The 16,563-nt window shown below is 39.8% G+C and overlaps 1 protein-coding gene across 4 annotated transcripts in view; it reads right to left on the bottom strand.

Moving 5' to 3' along the window:
* The window catches only part of TPST1 (tyrosylprotein sulfotransferase 1), a 149,684-nt gene that overhangs the window by 104,583 nt on the left and 28,538 nt on the right, over positions 1–16,563 (bottom strand). For all 4 annotated transcript variants that reach the window (XR_010112592.1, XM_034964219.3, XM_003814528.6 and 1 more), the window contains exon 2: positions 8,379–9,324. Coding sequence is in view for 3 of the 4 variants with exons in the window: in XM_034964219.3 (XP_034820110.1) it covers positions 8,379–9,223 (845 nt within the window). In the remaining variant the exon portion in view is untranslated. The remainder of the gene's footprint in view (positions 1–8,378; positions 9,325–16,563) is intronic.

The following is a 16,563-nucleotide window of genomic DNA, read 5'->3' as shown; positions in this document are numbered from 1 at the left end:
CAGTGGTTCTCAAAGTGAAATCAGGCCAGGAACATTAGCATCACCGGGAAACCTGTTAGAAGCGCAAGTTCTTGGGCCTATCCCAGACCTCCTGAATCAGAAACTTTAGGTCTTTTAAAGGTTCTATGTGTGATTGTGATGAATGGTTGATGTTTGAAAACATGATTTTCAGCAATGAGGAAATGTAAGGATGTTTTCAAAAACAATGAAATAATTCTTCATTAGACAGGTAATTCAGAAGAGGACCAAGGAGGAACCATGAATTCATGTATAATATCTGGATGGGTACCAACCATAATTCCCTTGATGTGCTTGGCTTTTCTTTGACAGTAGTTAATCAATGTAATAGGTTACTCTACTTAAAGATCCAATTTGCCCTACACTTCATCTTGGCAAAATACTCTGAACTAGGCTTACATTTTAAATCTTAAAAAAAAAAAAGAAAAAAAGAATTTTTTTTAAAAAAACAGGAATCTTCTAAGTTTTATACCTCATTATGGACTGAATGTTTGTGTTCCCCCAAATTCATGTTAAAACCTAATCACCAATGTGACTGTATTAGGAGATGGGAACTTGGGAAGTGTCCTTATTAGTGCACTTACAAAAGAGGCCAGGGAGGGATTCTTCACCTCCTTTACCATGTGAGGACACAAGGTGCCATCTATGAACCAGACAGCACGCCCTTACTAGATGCTGAATCCGTCAGTGCCTGATCTTGGACTTCCCAGCCTCCAAAACTGCGAGAAATCAACTTCTGTGTTTGTAAGAACCCAGTTTGTGGTATTTTGTTATAGCAGCCCAAATGGACTAAGACATACCCTAAAATGCCTATTAAAACTAAATGTTTTCAGCCGGGCACGGTGGCTCACGCCTATAATCCCGGCACTTTGGGAGGCCGAGGCAGGCGGATCATGAGGTCAGGAGATCAAGGCCATCCTGGCTAACATGGTGAAACCCCATCTCTATTAAAAATACAAAAAAAAAAAAAAATTAGCTGGGTGTGGTGGCACGCACCTGCAATCCCAGCTACTCAAGAAGCTGAGGCGGAAGAGTCACTTGAACTCGTGAGGCAGAGGTTGCAGTGAGCTGAGATCATGCCATTGCACTCCAGCCCAGGAGACAGTGCGAGACTCTGTCTCAAAAAAAAAAAAAAAAAAAAAACACTAAACGTTTTTATAAACCAATATAATCCCAATTAAAAATGTGTATCAGTTTTGTAAATTTTACACATTACAATCAATGTTTTTCTTTTAAAAACAAAATTGTAGTTTTGCAATTCCATGAGCTTCACTTCAGTTTTCTTTGTTAAATCCAACCAAAATTAAATGCTGCCTAAAGGAGGGGCACTTCACTTCCAAGTACATCATATACCAAGGTTCCGAACAAGATTTCACTTGAAAAAAAGGGTGCTCCACTAATAAGAGAAGTCTGAAGGCAACTGGCTTAAAATTCAATATCTTTAGCTTAAAATATAAGGCCCTCCAAAGCCTGGTCCACATCATTTCTCTCAACCCTTGTTTCACACTACTTCCTGCCTGGAAATGAACTCTCTAGCAAAAAACACCACATTGTTACTCATCTTTGTTAATGTGTTCATATTGTAACTTCTCAATGATTATTTCCTGATTTGGTTTTGTTTTACTTATTTTTCAAAAATATATTTTTCAAAAATATATTCACCTATGGGAAACAAACACCATGTTCTAGGTCCAGGTGGGACTAAGCTTAGTTGACTTCCATTATATGGTCAAGAGGGTAGGCTCCATAGGTCAGGCATAACAGGGCGTAGTTGTTCCTTAGGTCCTTTTGAGGCCCTGGGTTGGGCCAGGAGTGAAGCCACAAGGAGTCCTCCATACTACCTCTTCCCTTTGAATTCTGTAAACCACAGTTAGGCACAGGTTTCTCCCAGGAGTAACATTTCTTGGGTGGCTCATTGGCTAAGGAAAAGGAAAGACATTCTGGACAGTCAAGGAAGAACTACAGCGCCTTAACCATGGGTCACCCAGGGAGCACAATATTCCCTAAGTCAAAACTAAATGCGCTTCCCTTTATCTGTTGATCATCTTGGATGGCTGCCACAACAAATAATTATCTGACTAAAATGTCATACCAAGCTTGAGGAAACCCTTCTTTAGGGCTCAGTTTCATGCCACATTGCCCAAGATGACCTCTCTGAACACCTCAGACTGGGTTAGGCACCTCTCCTTGGTTTTCCATAGTCTTTGTTGTTGTTGTTGTTGTTCAGAGTTTTGCTCTGTCACCCAGGCTGGAGTGTAGTGGCACGATCTCAGCTCACTGGAACCTCCACCTCCCAGGTTCAAGCGATTCTCCTGCCTCAGCCTCCCGAGTAGCTGGGTTTACAGGCATGGGCCACCACCCCTGGCTAATTTTTGTATTTTTAGTAGAGATGGGGTTTCACCATGTTGGTCAGGCTGGTCTTGAACTACTGACCTCAGGTGATCTGCCCACCCCAGCCTCCCAAAGTGCTGGGATTACAGGTGTGAGCCACTGTGCCTGGCCTCTTTTTGTTTGTTTTTAATTATTCACCAATGAAGAAGCAGTGGTGACCATAGTTCTTAACCCTGCATTATATATGAATCTAAGTCTTCTATTAGATCATATGTTCCTTTAAGGCAAAGACCTTTTATCTCAAGGAGCTAACACAGTGTCTGGCACATAGTAGGTGCTCAATAATGTAGCAGAGACTACTATCTGCCTATCCCAATATCCAATTGATCTTTCTTAGTAAAAGAAACCCCAGTTATGGCCAGTGAAAAGCAAGAAGTACTACCTGGAAGCTTCTAAGAAATATCCTCAAAAAATACTAAACGCCATTTGTTTTACACACATCCACTCCTGCTGTGCTGCTTAGAATGTAGATGAAATGACTGGCGCTCCAACTTGGATCCTGGGGATGATGGAGACAAAAGCTGGAAGCAGCCTAAATGCCAGATGACTGCAGAGCTGACAAAGCAGCCCTGGTCTGCCTTCTACATAGTAGTCATTATTTGGAAATCTTTGTTATTTTGGATCTCTATTATTTGTAGAGAAATCTAATCAAACTAATAAATGATCTGATATCCAACTTCTAATTTTTGCTACCAATTGCTATATTCTCCAAGAAAAGTACAAATGTTGCCTTATTAATTCATGTTCTGGTTCTGCTTCTTCTCAATCTTTCACTGACACACTTTGAAATGCAATGTTTCATCAGCTCTCTGATTTCCTTTCACAGCCCATTTTACTCTGTCACTTGTATCCCTTGTTTATTCAATTCCTCCTCTCCAGCTAAGATGTCTCAGTCACTTCTCTCTTCAATATAGCTTGTAAAAGGAGGCTGGGCATGGCAGCTCACAGCGGTAATCCCAGCACTTTGGGAGGCCATGGCAGGAAGACTGCTTGAGGCCAGGAGTTCGAATCCAGCCTGGGTAACACATAGTGAGACCCTGTCTCCACCAAAAAAAAAAAAAAAAAAAAAAAATTAGCCAGGCATGATGGCATGCACCTGTAGTCCCAGCTACTAACAGGAAGCTAAGGTGGGAAGATCATTTGAACCCAGGAGTTCAAGGCTGCAGTGAGCCACAATCTTGCCACTATACTCCAGCCTGGGTGATGGAGCAAGACCCTGTCTCCAAAAAAAAAAACCAAAGAAGACACAACCCCAATAGCCCAATAGCAACCTTAGGCAGTGCCTTCACAAAGGAGAAGTTTTCACAAATAAACAGACTTGTTCTCTGATAGCTTCATGAAAACAAAAACAAAAACAAAACACCACATGTAATATTTATAAAATTCTTCTGGGATATTTCAGACTGAGCTAGTAGAGCTCAGGTGATCCTAATTTGCCTGCTGTTAATTTTCCATGCTATTAATGCTCATAATCTTTGTGAATATGGTCTGTCATTCTCTTCACTTGCTCAAAATATTCTTGTTATCCTTAAATTTCAGAAGAATTTCAAGTGGCTATTGAGTTATCTTTCTGTTAATCCCATAAGACATAAGAATTTTAAGTTTCCAAACTGACAAAGATTCTTTGTGTGACCAAACTTCAGTCAGGCTCCTGAACCTTCTCCTAGGACCATCTGTGCACTTCTTTATAAAATCCAGTTTTAGCAAAGAACCCTGCTAAGGCAGTTTAGCAAGAACCTCCTACCCTTGATATCTAATCACTCTCGGGATCTGATCGGGTTTCTCATCCTCCACCACCCTCCAGGTGATGTCTGATCACCCCGGACTGTCTTCAGTGAGAATCCTATCAGGTAAATTTAGCCAGAATACCCCTGACCCCTGATGTTTCCTCGTAGTAATTTTCCATCCACTGACCCTCACCTTACTCTCTGGCTACAAATTCTCACTTGCCCATGCTGTATTCAGAGTTAAGTCCAATCTCTATTCCCCACTGCAAGACCCGACTGCAGTGGTCCCTGTACCTCCTGCAGTGGTGCTAAATAAACACTGCCTCATGCCTTAGCAAGTATCACTGAATAATTTTTTCTTTAACAAAACTAAATTTCACTTTCTATATTAAAAAGAAACAGTTATGAATTTAATAAATTACTAATTATTCTTCCTACTTCCTCAAAAATGTCTCCATTTCCAAAAACCTTTTTGCATTATTTTCACTCATTTATTCAGTCTTTCTTTGCTTTTGATCTGATTTAGAGGATTTTTTGTCTGCTTTACTTATTAGAAGCTGTAGGGTGTCAGTTTTCATGTTCTTATTTGTTCTCTTGTACTTATCACTACTATTATCTTTTTCATTCTAATTTATTTGTGTTTAATAGTTGCTATATTCTCTTTCTGCCCTAAGTATAGATAAGAACTCATCTCTGAATTGTAGTTGTGATTCCTGTACTTGTTGTCTAAGCGTCACTGTTACATTAATCTGCTTTTCTGGATTTGCTCTTTTGACCTAGCAAACTTGATTTTTATTTGTTCCACGTAATTTCATGGTAACATAATGAGTTTAGTAACAGAAGTAACTGTACGCTCTTGTAACTTCCCAAAAGTTCCCTGATGGAGACAACTAAAATTCCACAAAAAATTCCACAAACCATGAGAAGAGGGCAACGTAAATAGCCTCAAACTTTACTTCTGCTTTCTTTTCAAGATACTTGAGCAGGAGCCTCTGACTTTTCTGTAACTGGAACAGCCCAGAGACGCAAGAGATGCCACCCTGACTGTAAATAACTGGAAATTTCTAAGCAAAGTAAAGGTTAACTCTCAAAAATTAACAAGATAAGAGGCAGAACTGTGAAGGTCTCCTGATATCTCTATTTTCAACAGCTTCTACAAGTGTCCCTAGGCCATCTGGTGACATCTTCAAACCTTCAAGGCTGCCTAAATATTTAAGTATTGTAATACTAAGTAATACTGAACTAAGTATTAAAATATTTAAACAATTTTCGGCCAGGCGCGGTGGCTCACGCCTGTAATCCCAGCACTTTGGGAGGCCGAGGCAGGCAGATCACGAGGTCAGGAGATCGAGACCATCCTGGCTAACATGGCGAAACCCCGTCTCCACTAAAAATAAAAATAAAAAAATTAGCTGGGCGTGGTGGGGGGCACCTATAGTCCCACTTACTCAGGAGGCTGAGGCAGGAGAATGGCGTGAACCTGGGAGGCCGAGCTTGCAGTGAGCCGAGATCATGCCACTGCACTCCAGCCTGGGCGACAGAGCAAGACTCCGTCTCGGAAAAAAAAAAAAAAAAAAAAATTTCCCAGAATAAAAATGTTTAAATAAAACGAAAAGCACACAGGATGACTGACTGTGGGCAATAAATTCTTTATTATAATGAACATGGGATATTTACAACTTGGCACTATGTAATAATTTTGTATTTTCTGCCTTATTCCCCAAAAAGCAGTTTTTGAGAATAGGGATTCAATCTTTAAAAAAGAAGTATGGCTGGCCAGGCATAGTGGCTCACACCTGTAACCCCAGTACTCTGGGAGGCTGAGGTACATGGATTGCCTGAACTCAGGAGTTTGAGACCAGTCTGGCCAACATGGGGCTCTACCAAAAATACAAAAAAAAAAAAAAAAATTAGCTGGGCATGGTGATGCGTGCCTGTAATCCCAGCTACTCGGGAGGCTGAGATGGGAGGATCACTTGAGCCTGGGAGATGGAGGTTGCAGTGAGCAGAGATCATGCCACTGCACTCCAGCCTGGATGACACAGAGAGACTCCATCTCAAAAACAAAAGAAGGAAATATGATCTAGTTTAGACTCACCTCAACCAAAGCAGCTCTTGTTTTATATTGGAATTCTGGGTAAGATTTTCTTTCAAAAAGGGGTTCAAATATTATTTTGCTTTTAAGTTTTAAAAAACAATTGTAGCCTACCAGAAAAGACTAAAATACCAAGTGTTGGTAAAGATGTGAGGCAACTAGAACATGTTCATTTACAGTACAGCCATACATGAATGATACAGACACTTTGGAAAACTGTTAGAAAGTATCTGTTAAACACACACACACACACACACAAACACACACACACACACACCCCTTGTCATCCAGCAATTCTATTCATTGGTATATACCTAAAAGAAATGAATGCTATATCCACCAAAAGTAATGTACAAGAACGTTCTTAGCAACTCTTATCCATAATAGCCCCAAACTAGAAAGACCCCAAATGCAAAAATCTTGGAATAAGCATGGTAGGTTCTACTCATGATTGTGACATGTTAATTTTTGACAAAACATAGAGCCTTACAGGGCCTCCATTCCACATACTGAAATGCTAAGTAACATCTCTTTACTTTCTAAAATTCATTAATTCATAATATAATTTCTATGAATTTTCTTGGCCTTTATGTTTACCTTAAACATAGCAAGTATATACACAAAATGTTCTCTTCCTGATTAGCACCAAAATTTAACTTAAGCATATCTCTTTAATCCCTACTGAAGAGGCTGGTGGTCTAATGGCCTCCTTTTATATTAGCAGATGTAGGTGGCATCGGTGCCGGGCCAACATACAAGCACAAAGACTGAAATACCTAATACAGGTGATTAAAAATCAATTATAGTCTATTATCTGGAAATAATAATAAACTGCAATCAGAGTAGCCAGAGCTGAAATTTTCTTTGAATCAATAAAAACAACCTACAGCCACTACAATGATGGTATGTCATAACTTATAATCAATAATTGAAAGCTTGGTACAGGCAGGCAGCTGTTCCTTTGAGATTATCTACATAAGAAATCTATTTACTATACAAGTTCTATACAGCAAAAAAAAATTAAGCAGATATTCCTTGGTGAAAGTAAGAAGGGCACACAAGGAAAGTATTTTTTACAGGTGTTATATATTACTTTGATAAAAAGTATATATAACACCTTTTATATTTCTCTTTATATATGTATATATAACACCTTATATATTTCTTTTTTACAGGTGTTATATATTACTTTGATAAAAGAAAAAAAATAAAATTTAGTTATAGCCAACTCTTCTTCATGAAGAGATGCTACCTGAATTTAATAGTAGTTTCCATTTTTATATCCTCATTCCAGGTATGTAAGTCATCAAGACAGGTTAGAGGGTATACTAGTTGTCGCTTCATAAGAAAAGAAGCAAAATGCTAAAAATCATCATTTGAGAAGTTTTGAATCCAAGGAACTTCTTGTATGGATTAGGCTTCCAAATTTTGGAGATTCTCTAGCCTTTTGTAAAAAATAAGAGAGGTTATATCCTTCAGATGACAAAGGAAGCACAACATGTAGTAAAATGCCACGGAGAAAAGCACGACCTCATTGAGACCAAGGCACAGATTCGAATTCTGGCCTTGCCATCTAAATCTGAACAAATCGTTTTAATCTTACTGTGACTCAGTCTTCTTGTCCATAAAATGAAGAGATTAGCTTAGACGAAGCTTTTATTTTTCTCTACCACTAAAAATTTCAAAATGCTTATAATTCACTATGTGCTCATTAACATGATATATGCACTTCCTGATTTTAACCTTAATCCACACAAAAGCCAACTATCCTCATTAACAACAATATCTAGAAATTAGAAATCAGAAGCCACTAAAACTGAATGATTGGCATTAAGGTCTGAGACCCTGAAGAAGGCTTTTCACCGCCTGTAAGGTGGGTTTGTATCCATCAAACAAATAAAGAGGGCCACGATATATAAATGAAAAAATGAAGTATAAATAAGTGAACATCTGTAATAAACTAGTAGAGAATTAATAAAAAAAGAAACCTCATCAATGAAGTTGTATCTGTTCCAGAAAAGGTCTTCAGTTTCTATATATACACACAGGAACATACACACATATATACATAAAACACATACATACATATGTATAGATCATTATTAGCTAAATATAGAGCCAAAATAAAAAACGTATCTTCTACTCACTTTGACAGAGACACTCCCCCAGCTTTCCCAATCATCTCTTCATGGTGCAATACTGAGTGGTTCCATGGAATCTGGAGGAACTTTAAGAGTGTTCTCATCCACCGTTCAGGATGTAAGACAAGTTGTTCATAGTGAACCAACATGCACTTTTTATAACCAACCTCCATACACTGGTTATACATGGTCTCTATAGCACGATTCCACTTTGTCAAACAGTCCCTATAGCTGTTCAGATCAAATCCAGCTATAGTAACTTTTCGAGAAATCATTGAATGTACTGATGCCCGGCCATCTCGGACCATCAGGAGAAATTTGGCATTGGGGAATAACCTAGAAAGGTAAGTTAAAGATTTCAGGGCAAAAGGATCTTTATTACATAAATAAGGGGCTGGCTCCCCATGCTTAACGATAATTTCTAGTAAGAAGGCTTGCATGGCAGAATCCAGCACTTCATCAGTAACACCAGCCTCATCCAGGCGGATCTTCTCTTTACTTGACCGTGACCACATCTGCTTCAGGGCCAGGATTCGGGGAATGACCCTGGTTTCCTCTCCACAGCGAATGTCAGGATGTGCGTCCAGCATGGCCCTCATGAGTGTGGTTCCACTCCGAGGCACACCTCCAATAAATATTAAAGGCATATCTTTGTGATAGGCAAAGGTTTTGTTGGCTTTGAGGTCCAGGCCAGTTCTCACAGTGGTCCTTGTGCTCTCCAATTTGACTGGCTGGCTACGTTCCTCTATCCGGTGATGGCATTCCATGGCATGCTGGCCCAGGTAAAACACAGTCACAGAACTAATCACCAGACATGCCAATAGTAAGTTCTGCTTCAGCTTTCCAACCATCTTGATGTGGTTATCTTGATATTAAACAGATATTTTGCTCAAAATGATTTTCAGAAAATGTTCAGGCCATGGACAGTCTACTTCAGAAAGATAACCAACATCTAGTAGAGAAAGGAAAAGGTTATTTATCATTACATTGAGATTGCTTACAAATCAGTCACCAGTTATCACCACTGCATTTTAGGTAGAAAGAAGCTGAAACAGTCTTGGACTCTTTGATATTCTTAAAACAAATTTGAGGCCGGGCGCGGTGGCTCACGCCTGTAATCCCAGCACTTTGGGAGGCCGAGGCGGGCGGATCACGAGGTCAGGAGATGGAGACCATCCTGGCCACACGGTGAAACCCCATCTCTACTAAAAAAAAATACAAAAAAAATTAGCTGGGCATGGTGGCAGGTGCCTGTAGTCCCAGCTACTCGGGAGGCTGAGGCAGGAGAATGGCATGAATCCAGGAGGCAGAGCTTGCAGTGAGCTGAGATCATGCCACTGCACTCCAGCCTAGGCAACAAAGCAAGACTCTGTCTCAAAAAAACAAAACAAAACAAAACAAAACAAAAACAAATGAGTAAAATTTGTTTTACTCAGTATATACAGTATATACAAATTTGAGTAAAAATAAATCAATGTTTATAATCAGAAACAGCTTTTGTTAATGAAGTAATTTTGAAGCTATGTACCTGGTAAAGAATGGAAAATAAATAAAACTATTTCTATCAGTGAGTCAACCAAATATTTAATAAGCCCAAGAATGTCTGGAGTCCAACCCAAGGCTGATCTCTGCTATTCAGACTTGCTTTATCTCCAAGCAGTCATTATCTCCACATTCTAACAATGAGAAATTATAGAAGAAATATGAAACAACTTCCAAATCTTTAACAGAGATTCAGTTTATTATCCCACAATTTATTTAGGTACTACAGACCAGATACTCAGGCTCGACTGAGGACCAACTTTGAAAAGGAAAACAGTATAGTAACTTCTGCTGTTGGAAAACAAAGCCTTTTGACAGACAGATATGTAAACAATAACAATAAAATGTGATGAGTGCCTCCATGGAAATACGCAAAGGGACAATGGGAGCATAATGAAAAGGAGCATGTAATTGACCTGAGGAAGCTGTAAAAGTTTTACAGAAAGTAGGAAGGAAGGACCAGGTGCAGCAGCTTACGCCTGTAATCACATCTCTTTGGGAGACCGAGATGGGAGGATCATTTGAGCTCAGGAGTTCGAGACCAGCCCACACTGAGACCCTGTCTCTTTAAAAAAGAAAAGAGAGAGGGAGGGATATTCTAAACCAAAGGAACTTGTGTGCAAAAGCACAATGGCAAGACAGAACACAGCATAATTAGGTGACAGGAAGAAGTTTAGGAAAGCTAGTGTATAGGCTGCAAACAAAATTGTATGTATAAGTATCTGTGATCTAATCCTCAGAATGACAGGTAAGATCTGGACACAGGAAGCACTCTATGCTGCAGGTACACTATGACCAAAGACATGGATGTGCAAAAGCAGAAGCATGTATATGAAACAGCTGGAGCTGCTAGTTTAGCTAGAGCAAGGGTATACAGTGGGAAACAGACAGCAACCAGACTACATCTACACCAAAATAATTTACCCTGAATCCTCAGAAGGCAAGTGTGACAGTTAATTTTATGTGTCAACTTGGCTAGACTTTGGTGTCCAGTTGTTTGGTCAAACACCAATCTAGATATGTCTGTGAAGGTATATTTTAGATGTGATTAACATTTAAATCAACAGATTTCTAGTAAAGTGGATTACCCTCCATAATACAGGAAGGCCTCATCTAACAGGTAAAGGCTTTAAGAGCAGACTGAGGTTTCCTGGAAAAGAACTACAACATAGAAACCCTGCCTGTGTGTCCAGCCTGCTACCGAGCAGAATCTGGAGTTAAGACTGTGGCAGGCCAGGTCTCACTAACACAGGCCTCCATAACAACTGTTTCAGTAATGACTGAGTGGTTAAGTTAAATATTAAAAGCTAAAAAAAAAAAAAAAAAAAAAAAGCCAGTGCTGTTATACAAAGGCTGGAATGTAACAAAAGCGCACCAAGAGTTTTGCCCAGGCCTTTCCTGGGCCTTAAAGCATGACAAAATAACGAAGGAATTCTTAACAGGACCCATTTAGGATTAAACAAGTTTTATTAGGGGTCTGAAGAAACTCCCCAGGCCTCCACAAACAAGTTTATTGGAGGTCTGAAGGAACTCTCCAAATCTCTGTGATTTAGCAGGAGACAAGATAAGGGTAATCACCCCAGAACCTAGACCCATTTAGATGAAGTAAACTTACTGAGGCTCCAGAAGAAGGGCTTCAGGACTCAGACTTTAGTTACAGATTAAAAGAAGTTAATCACTTACATCTTCAGATGAATGCACACTTACATGCAGACATATAGGTTAGAAGGTACATAAGCTCAGAAAAACTTTGTAATTTTAAGTCGGTCTGGTGATAATTTCCAGGCCTCCCTGTAACAGTTACAGAAATAAAAACTCTCTTCCTCCCCAGTTCATCTGCATCTCGTTATTGGGCCACAAGAAACAGCAACCCGACCCTCAGTTTGGTCCGGGAACAAGACTGCAACATCAACTCATCTCTGCCCAACTGCCCTGTGAATTTCAGACTTGAAAGCCCCACAATCGCATAAGTGAATTCCTTAAAATCAGTCTCTTTCTCTCCCTACCCCCGACCCCTCCCCATATACAGAGTGGGCATGCGTGTTATCCACCACTCTAAATTCAGTGAGATCCCTTCCAACCCACTAGCAAAGCAGCCAGTCCTAATGGTTTGCCTTACCCTGACTACTGGTTGTTTTTCTGTAAAACCCTAACACAGGGGTTTGGTTTTGTTTTTCTGGAGAACCCTAAGGATACAGTAAATATACCTGGGGAAATGACTAACTACACTAAAAAATACATTCTGAGAGGGAAGACTTCCAGCTACAGCCTAGTGAGAAGGTAGTTAATTCCTCTCCCCAAAAACCAATGATAAAGCTGGGTGAAATGGGCAAAACAACCCTTTCAGTGCTCTGGAAATCCACCAGAAGAATACAACAACCTGAGAAACATTTATGCTTGAAAAACTGCTAAAAGGTGGGTAAGAACAATGAGGGTCTGTGTAAGGTTACTCCCACCTCATCTACTCATTCAGTAGGTACAGAGGTTCTGCAAGGCAGAGCAGGGCAAGGCAAACCATTAGGACTGACAGTTCACTGAGTTTGGAGTGGGGAAGAACGCACATGACCACCTGCACTGTCAGAGTAAGTGATGGAGCAGGTGGGAGGCGAGTGAGAGGGTGAACAGCTCTAGAAGGTGGAGGTTGCAGTCTGGGTGGGGCACATTTGTTGGCCAACCCAGAAGTGGCATGCAGGCACAGAGGAGACATGAAAGGACTGGGTGGAAAGTAAAAGACAGCAGATCTGAAAAAGCCTAAACTTTGTATGTGCTCCCTACCCACAGAGATCTACTGGCAGAGGACAAATGCCTTACTGGCTCAAGATGTCTGAGGCAACCACTGTCCAAGCACTGGGTGACCACTGATCACTAAGCTATGCAGACAGGAAGGCAACTCCTAGAAAGCCATGCTTAAAAATGAAAATAATTATAAAGTGTGTGCACACTTGTTTTTAAAAAAGCTTTATTGAAGTGTAATTTATATATAGTATGTGAACTTCCAAAACCTAAGACAGGTATCAGTTAATTTAGAAAGTCTATTTTGCCAAGGTTGGGGAACACGCCTGTGAAACAGCCTCAGGAAGTCCTGATGACCTGTGCCCAAGGTGGTTGAGATACAGCTCGGTTTTATACATTTTAGGGAGACATGAGACATCAATCAATATATGTAAGAAGTACATTGGTTCCGTTTGGAAAGGTGGGACAGCTCAAAGCAAAGGCAGTATATATACATTAAGTATATATACTTAAATAAAGTACATATACCTTACACTATATATACTTCATTAAAGTTGTTTAGATATAAACAATCCTAAAAGTGTGTGTGTGTATATACATATATATATGAGAGCAACATAAGCACACATTTAAATGACAAGGCAAATTTATAGAGACAGAGTGAAAAAGCAGGGATTTAAGTGCAAGCTTACATGAAGGAACTTTTTGCGGTGACTGAACTGTTCTAAAACTGAACTATTGTCATAGTTGTACAACCCTATAAAATCTACTAAAAAATTATTGAGTTACACCCTCATACTTGTGAAAGGAAAATAAATCTTGGGGCCCCCAAATCACTAAGCTAAAGGGAAAAGTCAAGCTGGGAACTGCTTATGGCAAACCTGCCTCCCATTCTATTCAAAGTCATCCCTCTGCTCACTGTCTGTCAAAGTATTTTTCTAGTAATGAATTCCTTTTTTTAAAAAAAAGCTGTATTGAAGTGTAATTTATATATATAGTATGTGAACCTCCAAAGTCTGAGACAGGTATCAGTCTCAGTCAGACAGATAGATGCATATATGATTGCCTCCTTTGGAAAGGCTAATCAGAAACTCAAAAGAATGCAACTGTGCGTCTCTCACCTATCAGTGACCTGGAAGCCCCTTCCCCGCTTCAAGTCTTCCTGCCTTTGCTTCGAGCTGTCCCACCTTTCCAAACGGAACCAATGTACTTCTTACATATATTGATTGATGTCTCATGTCTCCCTAAAATGTATAAAACCAAGCTGTATCTCAACTACCTTGGGCACACGTCATCAGGACTTCCTGAGGCTGTTTCACAGGCGTGTTCCCCAACCTTGGCAAAATAAACTATCTAAACTAACTGATACCTGTCTCGGATTTTGGAAGTTCGCATACTATATATATAAATTACACTTCAATACAGCTTTTTTTTAAAAAAGGAATTCATTACTAGAGAAATACTTTGACAGTCTCAGTAGAAATACACCAACTAAGAACTGGTTCTTATTTATTCATGTGTATACTCTTTTAATCATTCATTCAATATATGTTTGAGCACATAGTTTTGTGCCAGGCACTATATAAAGCTTCAACAAAGAATCACAAAGACTAGGTTGAGATTAAAATATCAGCTTAATAAGAAAAAACTGCAAAGAAAAAAGTATTAAGATAATTGGTGGCAATATAGCATTAAAACGTCTATGCAGGAGAATGGCGTGACGTGAACCCGGGAGGCGGAGCTTGCAGCGAGCCGAGTTCGCGCCATTGCACTCCAGTCTGGGCGACAGAGCAAGACTCTGTCTCAAAAAAAAAAAAAAAAAAAATCTATGCAGCACATTGCATCCATTATGTTAAAAGACACACTTAAGATGTTCAATTCAAAAGGAGCCAGGTAGAAAGAAAAGGAAACAATGGCAAGAAAAGAGAATAATGTAGAAAACAGAGAAGAGTCGATCCTATTATACAATAACATTTTGGTTAAAGAAAGTAAAACCATATTACAGATTCAAAAAAAGAAAGCTTCCGGCTGGGCGTGGAGGCTCACACCTGTAATCCTAGCACTTTGGGAGGCCAAGGTGGGCAGATCATGAGGTCAGGAGATCGAGACCATCCTTGCTACGGTGAAACCCCATCTCTACTAAAAATACAAAAAATTAGCCAGGCGTGTTGGCGGGCGCCTGTAGTCCCAGCTACTGGGGAGGCTGAGGCAGAAGAATGGCATGAACCCGGGAGGTGGAGCTTGCAGTGAGCTGAGATCCTGCCACCGCACTCCGACCTGGGAGACAGAATGAGACTCCGTCTCCAAAAAACAAACAAATAAACAAACAAAAAAACTTCCCTGAATGTAAACAGACACTATAGATGTAAGGATCTATACATCCATAGAGCAAAACAAATGGTAACAGACCCAATCTGGACACATCTTGGCAATTCCAAGCACGAAAAATTCTGCAGGCTTCCAAACAGAAAAAATGAAAAACCCAAACGACCAATAACAAGCTGACATTTGATGGCACTGAAACATTAAATGCTTGTCCTATGGTTTCCGTGTGTGTGTGTGTGTGTGTGTGTGTGTGTGTGTGTGTGTGTGTGTAGCCATGCTTTTATTTTTCAAGCTTGCTCTAAAGAACTTGTATGTTGCTTTTCTAACTAGGAAAAGATAAAGCAATATTTTAAAAATAAAAAGAACAGTCTTTCTTTTAAAATGGCATTTAGGCTAAGACCTGAAGAATGAGTAGGAATTAGTGAAGGGAAGAGCATTCCAAGAAAAAGTACGTAGATATGCAAAAGCCATGTAATGGGAAGGCGTTTTAACTCATTCAAGAAGCAGGAAGTAGGCCAGGCATGGTGGCTCATGTTTGTGATCCCAGCACTTTGGGAGGTCAAGGCGGGTGGATCACCTGAGGTCAAGAGTTTGAGACCAGCCTGGCCAAAATGGTGAAACCCTGTCTGTACTAAAAATACAAAAATTAGCCGTGGTGGCACATGCCTGTAATCCCAGCTACTCAGGAGGCTGAGGCAGGAGAATTGTTTGAATCTGGAAGACGAAGGTTGCAGTGAACCAAGATCACGCCACTGCACTCCATCCTGGGTGAGAGAGAGACACTCTTGTCTCAGAAAAAAAAAGAAGCAGGAAGTAGGCCAATGAAGCTGCAAGGCAGTGACCAAGAGGGAAAGTGGGTGAAAGGTCAAACTCGGCAGAGGTCAGATCACAAATCTTGTGGGTCAAGTTAAAGATATGAATTCTATGATAGACGTAGTCAGGTATCACTGATTTGAATATTTCAAGCATGGAGTTACTTTCTCCAATTTATGTTTATAAAATCTCATTCTAGCCAAAACAATCTTAAAAAAGAACAAAGTTGGAGGACCCCCACTTCCCAATTTCAAAACTAAATGCTACAATCGTAAGACAATGTAGTACTGGCATAAAAATGGACACATAAATGAATAGAACAGAATTATCTGGAAATACGATGTTTATGGGAAAGTGATTTTTGACAAGGGTGCCAAGGCAATTCAGTGAGGAAATAAGAGTCTTCTCGGCAAATAGTGCTCAGGCAACTGGATATCCACATGCAGAAGAATGAAGTTGGATACCTACCATATGCTGTTCTCAAAAATCAATTCAAAATGAATCAGACCTAAATGTATAAGCTAAAACCATAAAACTCTCAGAACAAAACAAAGGTGTAAATCTTCATGGCCTTGGGTTAAGTAGTGATTTCCTAGACGCAACACCAAAAGTACAAACATCATCACCAAAAATGGATAAACTGGACTCCATCAAAATTAAAAATTTTTGTGCTTCAAAGGACACCACCAAGAAAGTGAAAGACAAACCAAAAAATGGGAGAAAATATCTGCAAATTATATGCCTGAGAAGGGATTTGTGTCCAGAACACGTAAAAAAC

This window comes from Pan paniscus, chromosome 6 (assembly GCF_029289425.2).
Source record: "Pan paniscus chromosome 6, NHGRI_mPanPan1-v2.0_pri, whole genome shotgun sequence".
In the NCBI taxonomy this organism is placed as follows: Eukaryota; Metazoa; Chordata; class Mammalia; order Primates; family Hominidae; genus Pan; species Pan paniscus.
The sequence above is the reverse complement of the archived record's forward strand: the minus strand, read 5'-3'. Positions and strand labels throughout refer to the sequence as shown.